The sequence below is a fragment of the Sporobolomyces salmoneus genome, assembly GCF_050403485.1.
Source record: "Sporobolomyces salmoneus JCM6883 DNA, S_salmoneus_JCM6883_v1_ctg4, whole genome shotgun sequence".
NCBI classification, from domain to species: Eukaryota; Fungi; Basidiomycota; class Microbotryomycetes; order Sporidiobolales; family Sporidiobolaceae; genus Sporobolomyces; species Sporobolomyces salmoneus.
The window spans coordinates 22,288-37,815 of NW_027481159.1; the positions used below are offsets into that span (position 1 = coordinate 22,288).

Here is a 15,528-nt window from a genome sequence, read left to right on the forward strand (position 1 = left end):
ATCAATCAATAGCATTGAGTACAACGCAGACTCGCACGGCGTGGCGAGATAAACAGCGAACTGCACCGCTTCTGGACTCTTTCTTCTCCTCTCCCCACCTTGACCCAACTTTCACAAAGACGCTCCGACAGAGACAGGCTATGCCATCCTGAGTCTCTCCTCATGTCGACACCTCCTCAACCCGCCGTCGTTCTCTCCTCTCCTCGCTCTCCTTCTCTCCATTCCACGACCACTCAACGCATTCTCCACAACTCGCAATCATCAACACAGCTACGACCTGCAGATACACATTCCAATCATCAATCAAGATCAAGATCGCCTTCTCCCGGTCGTTCCGCGAGTCAGGACAGAAGGTTGTCGGAATCATCAAGCTCTGGGATCTCTGCCCTCGCAGCAGCGGGACTCGGTCTACTCTCGTTACCCCCAAGTCCGAATCCCGATCAACAAAGCTACGAACTCGCAGAGGTGGACCCCGAGGATGAACAGGAAGAGTTGGCGGGTCCACCTCGGGGCCGAACGAACGGGAAAGCAGATTCGAGGAAATCGAGTATAGGATTCATTGAACCCGACAAGGAAAAGGATCCGAGGGACAGGAGTCGGACGAGAAAGATGAGCTTCGGATTGGGGTTCGAAGGGAGAATGAGGAGATTATCGTTCGTCGGGAATAGTTCAGCTTCAGCTAGTCATGCAGGAGGTTCTTCAGCTCAGGTTGACGAGTCTACAGGGACCTCGGGATCGGGTGAGTTACCGTATCTTGAACGCGTTTCTGGCAGCGCGAACGTGCTGCAGACGGAATCGAAATGAAAACTGATCATCTCAATCTGCCTTAGACTCTCAATCGTCAGCTCCTCGCAAGTCCAACAAGCCAAAGACTCTGATTCGACGTGCGAGAAGTTTCGGTACGAGTCCGCTATTAGGGGGATCAGCAAACAGTTCCGGCACGTTTCCTCCGCCAATTCCGTCCTCTGATCTCGATGACCCGAATCCTCCACCCACCCTTTCGACTGCCTCTCGCCCACAGACTCGCGTCGAGTCATCGTCTTCCGCCCATCCTTCACTATCACGTCTGACAACATCATCGAGTTCCCTCGCTTCTTCTTCGCGCTCGGCCAACTCTCCCAACAGTTCCACTCCCGTCACGCCCCTCTCCGCGCCGGTACCTTATTACCCGATACCGACACAAACCAGAACACCTCCGCCAAGCTTGTCGAGAGGCTCAGAGGAACGCAGAAATACAGAGGCACCGAGTCAGAAAGAGTCGCATTGGCTCCTCGGTCCCCTCGTTCCGACAATCGAAACGAACGGTGGAATTACTAGTGGGAAGGGAAAACAGCGAGAATCTGAAGCGAGAACGGGTTTGGGTTTCGAGGAAAGCGGAGCAGAACCGACGAAGAATGTCGGCGGAAAGGAAAAGGAGAAAGAGAAGAAGAAGACTACGTCGGCTTTGCGAAGAGCTACTTTGAGCGTCTTCGGTAGGAGGGATACGACGCCTTCTGTCTCGTCGACGCCTCGACCGGAGGAGGAACCTCGACGCAATTCCGTCGACCCTCCAATACCGTTCACTTCTCAAGCGATGACGGAATCTCCAACCGAATCGCCAGTCCAGAGTCGCAAGAACAGTTCAAGCGCTGGACTTCCGTCTCTTCCTTCCCTCCCTTCGTTACAACTGTCGAGCAATCCGTATCGCATGTCTTGGGGATTCGGGACTGGATCGCCAACCTCTTCTCCTGCTCCTTCGCCGGCTCGACCACGATCAAGCATCGTCTCATCGCCCACTCGAAGCGAGTCGCCGATTCCCATCAACATTCCGACGAGTTCTCGACCTTCCCTCACTATTTCGCCCGTCCCCTCACCTCGTCCTTCTTCGTCGCAGCCTTCCCCGATCTCCGCAAACTCGGCTTCAGTATCATCTTTATCTCCTCTGAGACGCGAAACCGTTGACCAGCTTCCAGTACCGCCGCTTCTCAGTCACACCCTCTCGACCGATTCTTCGAAAACCCTAGTCGTCTCAGTTCCCCCTGCCGTACCTCCTGCTGCCGTATCTCCGTCCGAAACATCGCCTCATCGTATCGGTCGGGCACATTCCGCATCTTCTCCCCCTCTCTTGCGACGAACCGCTTCCTACGCTCCGACAACTTCACCAAACCCTTCTTCGCCCTTGGCTTCACCTCCGCTCCCTCTTCCCTCAGCGACTGAACCATCACCACTCGACCGCAAACGTACACTGACTCGTTCCGCTCGATCTCATTCCGACGCCTCAGATCGTCGATCTCCTTCCCTTTCGACTCCACCTCTTTCGTCAAGCGGTACATCCTTCAACTACGGTGGTGGGCGAAATTCAGTCACTGGCGGCCTGGGCATTCCGCCTGGAGGAGGTTACTTCGCGAGTGCTCATTATCGGACGGGAACGAACTCGACTTCTCGCAGGCCGGGAACAGCTGATTCCCCTTCAATCGGAAGATCGAGCGTCTTTGGGTTCTCGGGAGGTTGGGGTAGTCTTTTTGGAGGTTCGGGATCTCCCAGCACTACTTCGTCATCGAACAACCCGAACGCTGCGAGTGCGAGCATGTCGAGATCGAGTTCCTCTGCGACTTCGACCCCTTCGACTCCCGGAGCAGGAGGAATCGAGACGAATGAGTTTGGCGCGCTCTTTGACGGATCAGGTGGTCGAGGGAAGGCGACACGACCTGGAACAGGGCGGAAACGAGGTCTGAGCGTCGGGAACGGATTCTTCGGTTCCTCTTCGGCGTCGACTGCTTCGGTCACCAAGGAGCGCGAGATGGGTAGAGCACGGTCAGGAAGCGGAAGTAGCGTAGCGAGCGATTCGCCGCTCAAGGTTCCAGGAGTTCTCGGTCGAATGAGGGCGTCGACGGATCCGAACAAGAGATTGAGCGTTGGTTCGAGCAATTTCGGAGGCAACACGGCAAACACTTCGAACAGCTCACTCGCTCTCCCTCAACCTGCTGGAGGAATCGGATCGAGACCTGCAACTTCCGAAGGAGTCGCATCGCTGTTTGGAGAAGGAGGAAACGGGAACCGCCAGCGAGGCAGCAGTCTCAGCATCGTCTCCCCGAGTCAACAATCATCAAACTTCTCACCGACGTTGACGCCTGGATTCCGTCAGGAGCCGAAACCAGTGAAAAAGTTCCCGACGCCGAATCTCGAGCTTGGAGAAACGCCCGAGGATTTCGTACGCAGACTCATGATGGGAGAAGGAGAAGACGGAGAAGGCAAAGTCGGAAAAGGCGACGTCTCTCGTGTACTCTCCGCTAGGTACGTTCGAATGGATCCCTCACTTTCACCGCCAAAAAGATCGACTGACCTCGTTTTATGTTGCACAGTGCCGATCCGTTTTACCAGCAAGGTCTCGAAGCGTATCTACGGTGCTTCCCATTCGAATCTCTCCCCCTCGACATCGCGCTCCGCCTCTTCCTCTGCTCGTCGAGTCTACCACCGGAGACGCAACAGATCGATCGAGTCATGGAGGCGTTCGCTCGGAGATGGTGCGAATGTAACCCCGAGCTCTTCTTGTCAAAGGATCACTCCTCTGAAAGTACTTCAGCAACTCGAGACGATCTATCGGGAGGGCAAGCGAAATCATCAAAGTCGGAAGTTAGCGATATCCCTTATGTTCTCGCGTTCTCGATGGTCATGCTCAATACGGACGCTTTCAACCCCAACGCCAAGACCAAGATGTAAGCCTTAAGTCCTGGCCTTTGAACCGCAAGACACTGACAAAGGATGCTTGAGAATCAGGTCGAAAGCGGACTATGTCAAGAACACGAGAATCGATGGTGTCGCCGCCGAGCTGCTCGAGGTAAGCTCTAATCTCAGACAACAGATTGATGAGAGCATTGCTGACTCTTCTTCATTCGTCCTGCAAAAGTATCTGTACGACCAAATTACTCTTGCTCCTTTCGTTTTCGTCGATGAAGACAATCCTGCATCCGACTTCTTCGATCCTTCGCCGACGCTCTCATCGAGTTTATCTCGCCAAGAACCACCCGCGCTGAACGCTACGGGAACTGCGAGCGGTTTCTTCGCTGGAACTAATCAAAAAGTCAAAATCGATCCATATCACTTCATAGCTACCGTGAGTTCTTCTCTTTCTCTGCTCCTGATCTGATTAGTGCTGAGTACTCTGCTCTTGATCAGGGGCAAACGAGTCGGTTCCGAGTCGACGTCGAAAGTCATATTCCAATGAAAAGTCCGTTCTCGTACACGGGAACAACTTCGTTCTTGGTATGTTTCCCTCTCCTCCCCGTGCAGTCTTCCCTCCACTCATGATACTCTTTCGAACTGCTCAGAACGCTACTACTCTTCATTCCCTCTTCGCCCGAGCCCCGATTTTGCAAACTTCGAATCGACCTCGGGGAATTTCGAGACCTCAAACTGCTGTTCCTTCAAATATCGCTATTCATAGTTCTTCCGACTCATTGAGTGGGTCTCCGCTCGTCCCTACCGTCAGCTCGAGCACTTTCGTCGCTACTCCAGCAAAAGACAAATCGACAGTTTCAAACTTAAAGATCACGAAAGTCGGCGTGCTCAGTCGGAAGGAGGATCTCGCAGAAGGCGGGAAGAAAGCAGCGAGTCGGAAATGGAAAGCTTGGACCGTCGTTCTGACAGGGAGCCAACTACTGTTCTTCGTGAGTTCCTGCCCTCTCCCACTCCGTCCCGTCTCGTTCCTGAAAGCTTGCTTCGTCTCTTTCACAGAAGGATGCACACTTTGCTGCGACGCTACAGCACACCCTCGACACGGCAGCAGTATCGACGCCGCCTCGACCCGATGAGAACCACGTCCTCGTCTTCACCTTGCAAACTCCCTTCAAACCCGACGCCGTCCTGTCTCTCAACAACACGGTCGCTCTCTACGATGCAAGTTATCGACGACACCCGAACGTCTTTCGTCTCGTCGCTCCCGCCGGTCGTCAATATCTCTTCCAAGCTCACGATTCCGACGACCTCAATTCTTGGTTACACGCGATCAACTACGCCGCGAGTTTCAAGTCAGCGAGTATACGGATCCGACCTCTCCAGGCGCCAACCCTTCGTACGAGCACTAACTCGTCGTTACCGCCGTCTCCTTCGTTGTCAATGCCGGCCTCTCCCAGCTTTCGATCCCCTGCCAACTTCAATCTCGTGCCCGCTCCTAGCTCTCTCTCTTTGATGTCGGGGTCCACGTCTGTCAGCACGAACAACATGGATGCTCGACAGGATTCGACAGCGACCGTGCGCCCGAGCAACGAACTGGATTTCGAGAGTCGTGAAGTAACGGGACGTCTCCCGGGAGCAGTCGATGGCGACCCCAGTCTCAACAATTCCACTAGACCTCCGCAGGCAGAGGTGGAGACGTCCACGAGCAAACCACTTCCGGAGCTACCTCCCTCGACCCCGATTATCAATTCTCGCGCGGATACTCTTCGAGTGAGATCAGTCCTTCCTGTCTCCTGCGTCTGGTCACTGACGAGCTCTTTACGTCGTGTAGCTGCGTATCAACGACCTCGACGATTCTATTAGGCGGGTCAAAGCGCTCGTTCAGGAGGATTTGTGCCTCGCGAAACACCTTTCAATTCTCACACCCTTCCGCTCTACGACCAGGGAGAAAGTTCTTACAGCGATTCCTCCGATAGAGAAGCGAATCAGGCAGACTCGGATGAAGTGAGTCTCTCGAATCTTTCTTTTCCTTGCGCGAGAATTGACGAACTTCGATTCACCGACGTGACAGCCTCGTCAAGCTCATCTGTTACCGCGAAGTCCTCTCTCGTGACCTGCTCGTCGAGGATCGGGAAACGGAACGGTTGACCAGACAGCGGTCGCTCAGGAGGACTACCTCGCAGAAAGCTCGATCACCAGCTCTTTCTCAAGTCTCCATGAAGAACACAACCTGGTCCTCCCCTCTAGCACAATCTCACTCTTCACTCGCCATACCTTTCGGAGGAGACGGCAGTCTGAGCGAAACTGGACGAGAATCGTTCGACTCCGCTTCCGAATCGCTGCGGGACGACACTCGACACGCTTTCACCGACGATGAGTTGGATCGACTACAAACTCGGTCGCCGCCTCTCATGCAACGCTCGAGAACAGAGCAAGATTGGAACACGGCAGTTGAACACCTTCATTCGCTCCCGATTCCTCCCTCGACCCTCCTCGACGACGAGCTCGAACTACCTCAACCAACCGAGCACGAAGTATTCCCAATTATCAATCGACCTGCCGCCGTAGAAGCCACTAGCTTCTCGCATTCACGCGCGGATTCCGCAACTTTGCCTGTCGATTCTCCTTAGCTTTCTGATTTGCCGTTGCTTTCACTTATGTTTTTCCCAGTCGAGTTGTTGTCCTGTGTTGTCTTGCTCTCTCTTGTACTTCACGATCCCGACCTGACTTAGGATACTGTTGTAACTATTTCGAAACGTGGTTTGTACGAGGATTCAGCTCAGCGGAGAATCAGGCTCTCGCATGGTTCGAACAGTCCCATTTGAATAGGCACCGGTGTTCAAAGAACTACACTCGACATCGGGTGAAGATACACCGTAACGGTGTCTCGTCGACGTCGCGACAAGCTGACGAAGTTGTGATCAGAGCGGGAATGCAAAACCTCGTTTCGCTGACAAACTCTTTAGATTCCTCTTCGCGAGCTGGACGTTGCGCCCGTCTGACGAGTGTGCCGACCTTCTCGCATTCAGTGCGATAGGGTGCTCTCGCGACGACCAGTCAGCTTTGTCCCGTTTCGATGCTTTCGCTCGACCGTATCGCAACGCGCTCGTGACTTCGAACTGTCAAGAGGTCTCTCGTAAGCAGTCGCTTCGTAAACCGGTGACCCAATCCTAAAAAGGTGCGCATGATCAAGAGCCTGGAAACCATTCTTTCACAACATTGCCTCGAGAACTGTGCGCGGACTTCGGGTCTTCCGTTTCTCTCGAGAAAAAAAGGTCGCCGACCCCACCAGTTCGAAGGTATTCCGACGAGACTTTCTTCTCCTACTCTCTCATTCGCTCGCTATCACCTTACGACAACGACCTCCATCCGACCACGCCTCTCAAACTCGCAATGAGTGCACTTTCGCGCTCCATTCCATCCGACCTCTTCGAACTCTCAGTCTTCAATTGCGTCGCTGGTACTCTCCTCGCTAGTCTCGTATACTTCGTTTGGCACTACAGGGATGGTCGAGCTATCGGAACGAGGCGTCGACCGGATTTGTATTCTCCTCGAGGACAGCAACACTTTCTCCTTGGCGACGTTATCAATCTCGTCAAGAATCAGGATAGAGCGATGGAACGTGAGCTACTGAACTCCACAGCAGAGCGTAGCCTACGCTGACTACGTCGAGCGCAGGGTTCATGGAAGCGAGGACTGCAGAACGACCAGTTTCGGAAAAGGGCAAAGCTTTATCGTTCACAGCTCCTTACGGACGTCGACTGATCGAGATATCCTCTCCCGAGGTACGTATATCTTGTCGTTTCCATCGTCGAGCTCGTGTCTGATGGAGGAGAGTGGGAAACAGATGCTCGAATACGTGCAAAAAACGAATTTCTCGAATTTCGTCAAAGGTCCTCTATTGTAAGCGACCGATTCAAGGATAGATCACATTCAGACGCTGACTAGAGTACGTCCTTTCTTAGCTACAAGAACCTGTCTGGACTTCTAGGAGACGGAATCTTCGTCGTCGACGGTAAAGAATGGCAAGCTCAAAGAAAGGTCTGTTCTATCTCGCATGTCCTCTAGCCGTACCTCCCCACGCTGATAGCCTTCCGACCTGATTCGATAGGCTACTTCGAAAATCTTCACGGCCAATAACTTTAAAGGAGTCATCTCGCAATCGATCGACTCGAATCTGAACAAGCTCATGACCATCATCGGACGACACGCCGACGCTGGAACGACCTTCGATCTTTCCGAGCTCTTCTTCAGGTTCACTCTCGCTTCATTCTCCGAGATGGCCTTCGGAAGCAGCTTCGGCGCTTTATCGACGGAGACCGATGAGCCAGTTCCTTTCGCGAAAGCTTTCGAGTACGTCCCTGGTCCCTTTTTGAAGGTCTTCCCAGCCGCAGGCTGATTCTTCGTTCGTCTTGGCTAGCTATGGGCAAGTTGTCATGAACCGACGTAAGTAACAGGGGTTTTCCCGCTCGTTCGACAGTCGCTGACAATGCCTTTCCTCCGTAGGCTTCACCAAGTGCGTGCTTCCTTTACCCGGCGCGGAGATGAAGAGATGCTGATCAAGTTCTCGATCAGTCCTTTCTGGCACGTAACCGAATTCTTCGACGGCACAAAAAAGAAAATGGACGCAGCCAACAAAGTCATGGACGATTTTGCTTTTGGAGTGATCAAGCAGCGGGAAGAGATGGGACGAGGTAACTTTGTGGGATCACAGAAGAAAGAAGCAGCAGACAAGGATCTTCTCAGTCTATACATGGCTCTGCGAGATGAAAATGGTCAACCGATGAATCGAAAAGCACTTCGGTAGGTTCCCTCTTTTGTTGACGATGTTCTAACTTCTTGATGCTGACAGAGCAATCCTCGACGCACAGCGACGCTCTCATGAACCTCATCATCGCCGGTCGGTAAGCTCAACTCAATTTCTCCGTTGCATCTATTCCTCGCTAATATCCGGACGTTCGGACGAATCTGATAGCGACACGACGGCGCAAGCGCTCTCTTGGACCTTCTTCCGCCTCATCCTCCATCCCGAGCTCATCAAGCCTCTTCGCGAAGAAATCGATCAGCTTGGTCACATCGATTACGACTCGTACAAATCACTCGTTCAGACTCTCGCCGCTTTCAACGAAGGACTACGTCTACATCCCTCGGTACCGAAGAACGCTTGGCAAGCGGTTGGAGACGATCAAATCCCGAACGGTCCAAGGTGAGCTCGGTCCCTCGTCAATATCTTCGCGCGTAAAAATGCTAACTCATTCGCACGCTCGCCCAGGATTGAGGCTGGAGATCAAGTCTACTGGAGTGATTGGGTACTCGGACGTGACACGAGTATTTGGGGTCCTGACGCAGCAGAGTACAAACCTTCGAGGTGGATCGATGAAAAGGGAGAATTGAAGAAGGAGAGTCAATTCAAGGCTCACTACTTCAACGGAGGGTACCGACAGTAAGCTCCTTCTCGTTCCACTTTAGCGTCGGCCGTACACACTGACCTGAATTTGCCTCTGCTGTAGCTGTCTCGGTGAGGAAAAGCCTCTTGCAAGTTCTCATTTCGTTTCGCTTGCTGATCTTTCTCAAAACACAGGGATGAACTTGGCTCTGTACGAAGGTGTCAGTGTTCTCGCTGCGATTATTCGAGATTACGACCTTTCTTTCGCCCCGAACTATCTCGAGAATACGGAGATGGTTGACATTGAATTTACTCCGCGCTATCTCGGTGCTCTCACCTTGTCCATGGCGTGAGTCCCTTCGCCTCTTCTGAGCACTGGAGTCTGATCTGACTGACCCGGCATCTTCGAACAGCGCACCGTTCCAAGTACGAGCCGTAAGGAGGTCTCGAAATTAGCTCAGCACTCTCCTTCTTTCTCTTTTGTCCATTCTCTGCATCATACCGTTTGCTCGATTACCCTGTAGTGTAGAAGGCACCAAATAAAGTAGTGCTGTAACTAGTGAATCGAATCCCTTTGATGTCGCGAGGAGTCGAATCGCCGGTGGCAGAAAACCCCAATTCGAGCTTACACGTACTAACATGATACCCCTAAGCGTCTACTAGCTGTTGTCCGCTAAGATCAAGCTCCCATTCGAGCGGGGTCACCCATCTACACACGAGCTCGTTCCCGTCTCGACCCAGAGGACCCGATTCTAATCCGCGCGCCGTTTGAATCGTGTTCTTCAGTGCCTTTGACCGCCGGTTCACAACCTCCGAGTCGAGTCGTTTCGAGAGGGAGAGGGAGATGGTAGGAAGGAGGAAATCGTCTCGACAGATGTTGGGCTTCTCGATCGTGAACATGAGGGAAGACGGATTCGAGAGATTTTCGAGGTCTTCCTCTGCGGCATACGAAGATTTAGCGTTTGAAACTGACTATTGTTTGCCAGAAAGAGAGAGCAAGAGAAGTCAAGCTTACCGAATTGCAGTTCCTCGTCTCGGAGGATGAGACTCCTCAAGGGATCTCCTCCAGTCCTCACAATCGCCTCGACTGCTTTCCCCTCGACTAGCTTTGATCTCGCTGCTTTGTAAGCGAGATCCCGAGTCTCGGCGTCATCATCCTGAAGCAGTCGCACGGCACACAACAAGAAGCGAGCTTCTTGCGCTGGCGACAACGGCGTCTCGTCGAGGGACGAACGCAAAGTTACGAGCGCGAGCGCGGAGGCTTCACGAGAGTCGACCGACTGAGATCGAGCGAGACCTAAGAGTCAGTCACATGGTTGACGAGCAACGAGAAGCGATGGAAGGCTTACCTCGGAGATTCGAGACCACCGCTCGATCATCTGAAGCACAGAGTCTCGCTCAGGTTCACTTCTAGCCATACCAGCGAGAACCGACATGAGTGCTTCTCGGAGCGGCACGTCGGTGGTATTGCGATTCAGGGATTCGACCTCGGCGAAAGACTTGTTTTCGGTAGTAGTCGAGGACTGAAGGATCTCGGCGACAGCGACCCTGACATCTCCAGCTTGATGAGCGCTGAGTAGACACGTGAGAAGGGGGTGTTGAATCCGATTGATGCTCGAGGGATCCTCCTCCGACAGAATAGCGAGTTGAGCAAGAGCCTCCCGCTTGACTTCGATAGATCGACCTTGGAGGGCAGCTTCGACGAGGGCGAGCTTGTATTCGAGGAGGGTTGTCGCCTTCGACAGGACTTGCCAACACGACCGCAGAAACTCTTCGGCGGAGGGAACGTGGTAAGTCGAGGGAGACCACGCGTCGGCTTGCGTTAGCGATGACGAAGCGAAAGCGTAGATAGGGGATAAGGGCGACGACAAGGTTGAAGGCAGGTAGAGAGCGATGAGAAGGAAGGAGGAGAGGACGGCGAATGGCTGCGTGGGTCGGAATGACGAAGAGTCGGGAGATTGCGATGGCGAGAGAAGGGTCGTCGCGAGTCGAATGTAAGCATTTGCGACTATCTCATCGAATCTAGTCAGTCTATCGCGCTAAAGAGATAGTGTAGTGAAATTCGCCAAACCTGGAGCTTCGGCCTCGGGGCTTAACGGCGGCACTCCACGCAACAGCCTCAATATTTGACCAATCTTACCGTGAAGCTACGCGCCAGGTGACGAAGATCAGTCAATCGCGCGCGAAAGTGTAAGGGAATGAATAGTTGAAATACCTCGTTCTTGTCCAGAGTCGAATGATCTCGCTCGAGCTCCAACAGGATCTTTTCGCAGTACTCGGGTACTCGTGAAGGAGCGATGAGCCCAGTCAGGGCATCTGAGGCAGCATCTCGGATCTATTCATGAACCGATCGTCAGTTCGTGTCAGTTGCGAACGAACAAGTGACTTTGTCTACCTTCCAAACTCGGCTCGCACTGCAAGCCGTCACTAGAGGAATGATTGGTTCGGTAAGTGCAGCGATCGGATCGCTAGTTGTCGACTCGACGGGGTTCGGGGTTTGAAGAAGCGAAAAGAGCATGAGAATCGCAAAGATTGATGACTGAAGACTGGACGTCTGCGCTCGGGTATGATCAGTCTGAGTGAACGGCTTATGGAAGGAGGGAACCTGGAGACGTACCGCCGCCTCTCGAAGACTCTGTTGCCAACCTCGAGCAAGCTCTTCTCGAAGAACGTCTTTCAAGTTGGGATATCGACCAAAGAAGTCATCGATAGTCATTCTCTTTCCGAGACTGACGTAGTCGCGGTCGAGGTTCGTCCGCTTTGCGTTGAATGCGCGAGTGATGAGAGACGCGAAAAGCATCATGGCGACGTTTCGTAGAATCCAGCTGAAACACCGGGATCAGCTGACGCTCTAGCATACTCGGAAGAGAAGTGGTCCAACTCACTTGGTCGACCAGAATAAACTGATGCTCAGAAGGAAAGCTCTTTCAACGAAAGGTCCGATCGCTCCGGCACATTTGGCGTCGAGGAAAGCGGTACGTAACGTGTTCATCGCGTGTACTCGACTTTCGTCAGAGATGTCCGTCGAAGTCGATTCGGCGATCTCGAACAGTCGAGTAAATCCGGCTTCGAAAGTAGACCGTGAGGAGGGCAGGATCGTAGTCAGGAGGCCGACGAGCAGATAGGGGATCGCAGCCGACCGACGAGTGAACGATATCCGAGACGAAACGATCGAGTCGAGGTGGTGCTGGATATGGTACACTCTGCGTGAGTTCGATGTTCGTAGCGAGAAAGAGGAAGAGACTCGACTTACATTCAGCCATTTCGCCGGTAGCTCGCCTGCCTCGTTCCATTCTTTCCCGGCGACAAGGAGTACACCAGCAGTTCGCGAGTAGCAGGGATGAAGACTCATCGAAGCTCCTCTATGCCTAATTCGCCGCAGCCAATCTGCGAAGAGTTCCCCCATCTCACAAATCTCGTCGTAATTCCACACGGCTTGGAAAGCAGTCGATCCGAGCTCCGAGGGAAGGCGAAGAAGTGTTTCGACGAGTTCGCTGCAGGCACGAAAATAATTCAGTCACAGAATCACGAATCGCGAGAAGGATCTCGACTCACCTCGCCTCCTTGATAGAACGCCAACACGCGCTGAGAATGACTCGATATTGAGGTCCTCCCATACCTTCAGCCTCGGGCAGGTCGGCGTCCTCCTCGACGTCGTCCGCGAGTTCGAGATTCGCGAGGCTTCGCTCGATTCGGATCGCTCGAGCTTCTTCCGTATCTGCCTCGCCCTCTTCCACCGGGTCTTCAAGCCCTCTTGCCGCCAAGATCGGTTCTGTCACTTCCCATACTCGCTTGACAGTGTCGAGTGCTCGACGGAACAGGGCTCGAAGTTCTTCAGGAGTCGAAAGAGTCTGGTACGAAGAGGGAGGAACGGAAATGAAAAGGTGTCGAAGAGCAAGGATCGTACCGTGCATCGGGATGGTGGATGCGGCTTGCGCGAGATTGCTCGAGTAGATTGATAGTTCATGGTCGGCGAGATCGAGTAGAGAAGAAATAAAGGAGACTAGCATCGATCACAGAAGGGAGGTCAGTATGCTGCACGGGCGAGGGTAGTTCGAGGCAAAGACTTACAGCCAGGAGGACCCGTCTTGGTCGCTTCACTCTCGACCCAACCTCCGACTTCGCCAAGTGTCCAATTCGCGAGTGATCCGTCTCCCTTCTCGACACTATCGAGGACCCATTTCCGCCATACGAGCCCGAGAATACCCGCTCCAGCACTTGCGTCGGCCTCTCGACCACTCCGAATCATTCTCAAGGCGGGAAGGAGAAGTTCTCGTTTCGCCTTTTCGTTCCCTTCAACTCCTTCGTAACCAGGCAAAGGCGACGGGAACCGTTCGAGAGTCGAGATACAGACAGCTCGTGCTGAAGTATAAGTCGAAAGGAGTTGTCGGAGGAGGACTTGAGTCGTTTCGGCGGTCGCGAGACGGATTTTGAACGGCCAAGGATCCTCTTCAACGATCAAGGTTGCGTCGCCTTTTGTCTCCTTCTGAACTTGAGGACGAGATTTGACGCTGAACATTGGGGTCTGAGTCGAGGCAGTTTTGCGATAAGTCGAGTAACCATTCGTCGTATCTCTCTTGTTCCCGTCTCCTCCCTTTTTGCTGTCTCCTTCCGAGTCGAGGCGGTAATCCGAATCGATTCGAGCTTGAAACGCGAGATCCAACATCCGGAGTGAGTTCATCTTGATTCGGTAAGGCCTCGCCGGGTTGAGATTCTTCTCAACGATCAATTCGAACCACCATTCGATCCACTCTTTGACCGACTCGACGTATTCTTGAGCCTCCTGTGCTCCATCTTTACCCTTGTTCGCAGTTCGTTGAGCCTTCCATGCCGAGTCACGAAGACGGAGCAAGAGTTTGCCCGTGAGACCGATCGTTTGCATTCGAACGTCGCCTTCTTCGTCTCCGAGTGAATAGGTGTAGAAAGTTCTCAAGAGTTGTAGAGACGAAGGAGGGAACGGGAGCGCGTTCGAGGAAGAGGTGACGAGGAGTGAGAGGGCATCGATTCGGAGGGAAGGAGATAACCGAGTGAGGGAAGTTTCGAGAATCGAGACGGGGAGGTCGATCTTGGCGGAAGAGTTGGTTGTCGAAGTGGCCGAGTCGAGTTGCACGAGACTGAGTGAATTGCCGACACGGAGGAAAGCGAGCGCGGCTTCGAGATCTTCGTCGCCTAATTGTCCAACGTTTTCCTCGCCTCGCTCGAACAGGTATCCTCCTTCGGCCAATAATTCTCGGAAAGCTTGAGGTCGTTTCGCACAGATCGGTGCGATGAAGTAGATACAGATGTTTCCTCGAGCTTTCGCACCTCCAGGTAACCTGCAGGCCTCGAGGACCGGTCGAATCCAAAACCTAGAAGATTCGTCGTCTCCATCCTTTCTTTGTCGCTCCCAGCACTTCTCGACCCAACTGACTCCTACTCGTCCAGCTACGGGGGCCATATCTTCACTCGCGAGGATCCCTTCGACGATTCGACGCACGATTCCTTCTTTGAGGTCGACGTCGGGACGAACGGAGAAGTCGGCAAAGTATTCAAGGTCGTGGTGAGGTAAGAGTGCTTCGAACGAGTACAAACTCCGCTTGTTGTTCCAAGGGTCGGCAAGGATCTTGGCCTTGAGCTGATGCGAGACTTCGGGAATATCGAGGGATGAGGGAGAAGCGAGAGCGAGGAGGAGGATGAGACAGCTCTTGAGCTTCGCTTGGACTGAGAGCGGATGAATGTCCCATGCGGTGTAGAGAACGGTCGAGAGAGTGACGAGGAGGGGAGTGGAGAGCTGATTGCGAACTGTTTCGACTTCGATTTCGGAAGAGGATGCGGAGGCAATGATCGACTGCGAACGCTTCAGGAGGTGTTCGAGAGCTTCGAAAGCTACGAGAGTTGTCGGAGGTACCCCACTACCTTTCGCTGCCGAGGGAAGAGCTGAAGCGGGAGTTGAGAGAATTTCGAGGATGAGGTTGAAAGCGGCAGAGTAGTCTAACGGGCTGTCGAACGCATGGAGAAGGTTCAGATCAGCTCACTCGTAGATCTGCTGGGTAGACTCACCTCGTATCTGCCTCTCCATTCGCAGAGACCTTTGAACCAACTTTTCCCTTCTTCGCCTGTTTGAGATCCCTCACGAGCCGATCCCGTAGAGCGAAGATAGCTTCAGTCCGCTGAGCTCCTTGCTCGGACGTTGTCGTGCTCATTGTCGACGTAGAGTCGCTTGTTGTCAAATCGAGAGATGAAGAAAACAATTTCTTGAATTTCGCGGCATCTCTGCATGTGACATCTAGGATTCCGTCGACGTCTTCGCTAGGTACTTGCGCGCATCTGAGAGACTCGCACAGAGGAGAGAAGAACTCGAAGGAAGATACTCGAAGAAAATCCGAAAAAAACTTGAAGTTCAAACCTTCAAGTTTGTGGCAGAGTGTGCATTCGAATGAGCAAGTGCGGTCGCTCACTGCGGTCGAACCTGAAAGGTGAGCGGTAAATGAGAGATCGGGCGACGTTGC

At 53.3% G+C, this 15,528-nt stretch overlaps 3 protein-coding genes across 3 annotated transcripts; 2 read left to right on the top strand and 1 right to left on the bottom strand.

Annotated features, from left to right (window-relative positions):
• Window positions 1-162: 162 nt before the first annotated feature.
• On the top strand, window positions 163-6,284 carry JCM6883_001460 (PH and SEC7 domain-containing protein; the record flags this gene model as incomplete). The annotated part of the gene is made up of 10 exons (XM_076629054.1): window positions 163-739; window positions 831-3,273; window positions 3,342-3,695; window positions 3,757-3,817; window positions 3,887-4,093; window positions 4,156-4,242; window positions 4,308-4,646; window positions 4,714-5,424; window positions 5,486-5,658; window positions 5,726-6,284. The coding sequence occupies 10 exons, from the start codon at window positions 163-165 to the stop codon at window positions 6,282-6,284; spliced, it is 5,511 nt and encodes a 1,836-aa protein (XP_076490701.1).
• Window positions 6,285-7,047: 763 nt separating this feature from the next.
• Window positions 7,048-9,496, top strand: JCM6883_001461 (uncharacterized protein; the record flags this gene model as incomplete). Its single annotated transcript, XM_076629055.1, has 14 exons — window positions 7,048-7,276; window positions 7,333-7,439; window positions 7,502-7,557; window positions 7,620-7,695; window positions 7,766-8,007; window positions 8,075-8,100; window positions 8,161-8,170; window positions 8,230-8,457; window positions 8,526-8,558; window positions 8,630-8,860; window positions 8,927-9,097; window positions 9,165-9,172; window positions 9,236-9,389; window positions 9,454-9,496. 14 exons carry the CDS (start codon window positions 7,048-7,050, stop codon window positions 9,494-9,496), a joined length of 1,614 nt encoding a protein of 537 aa, XP_076490702.1.
• Window positions 9,497-9,688: 192 nt separating this feature from the next.
• On the bottom strand, window positions 9,689-15,222 carry TRM732 (tRNA methylation protein TRM732; the record flags this gene model as incomplete). The annotated part of the gene is made up of 12 exons (XM_076629056.1): window positions 9,689-9,978; window positions 10,056-10,320; window positions 10,390-11,048; window positions 11,112-11,187; window positions 11,256-11,375; window positions 11,436-11,594; window positions 11,658-11,865; window positions 11,926-12,227; window positions 12,294-12,534; window positions 12,596-13,043; window positions 13,112-15,018; window positions 15,080-15,222. The coding sequence occupies 12 exons, from the start codon at window positions 15,220-15,222 to the stop codon at window positions 9,689-9,691; spliced, it is 4,818 nt and encodes a 1,605-aa protein (XP_076490703.1).
• Window positions 15,223-15,528: the final 306 nt, after the last annotated feature.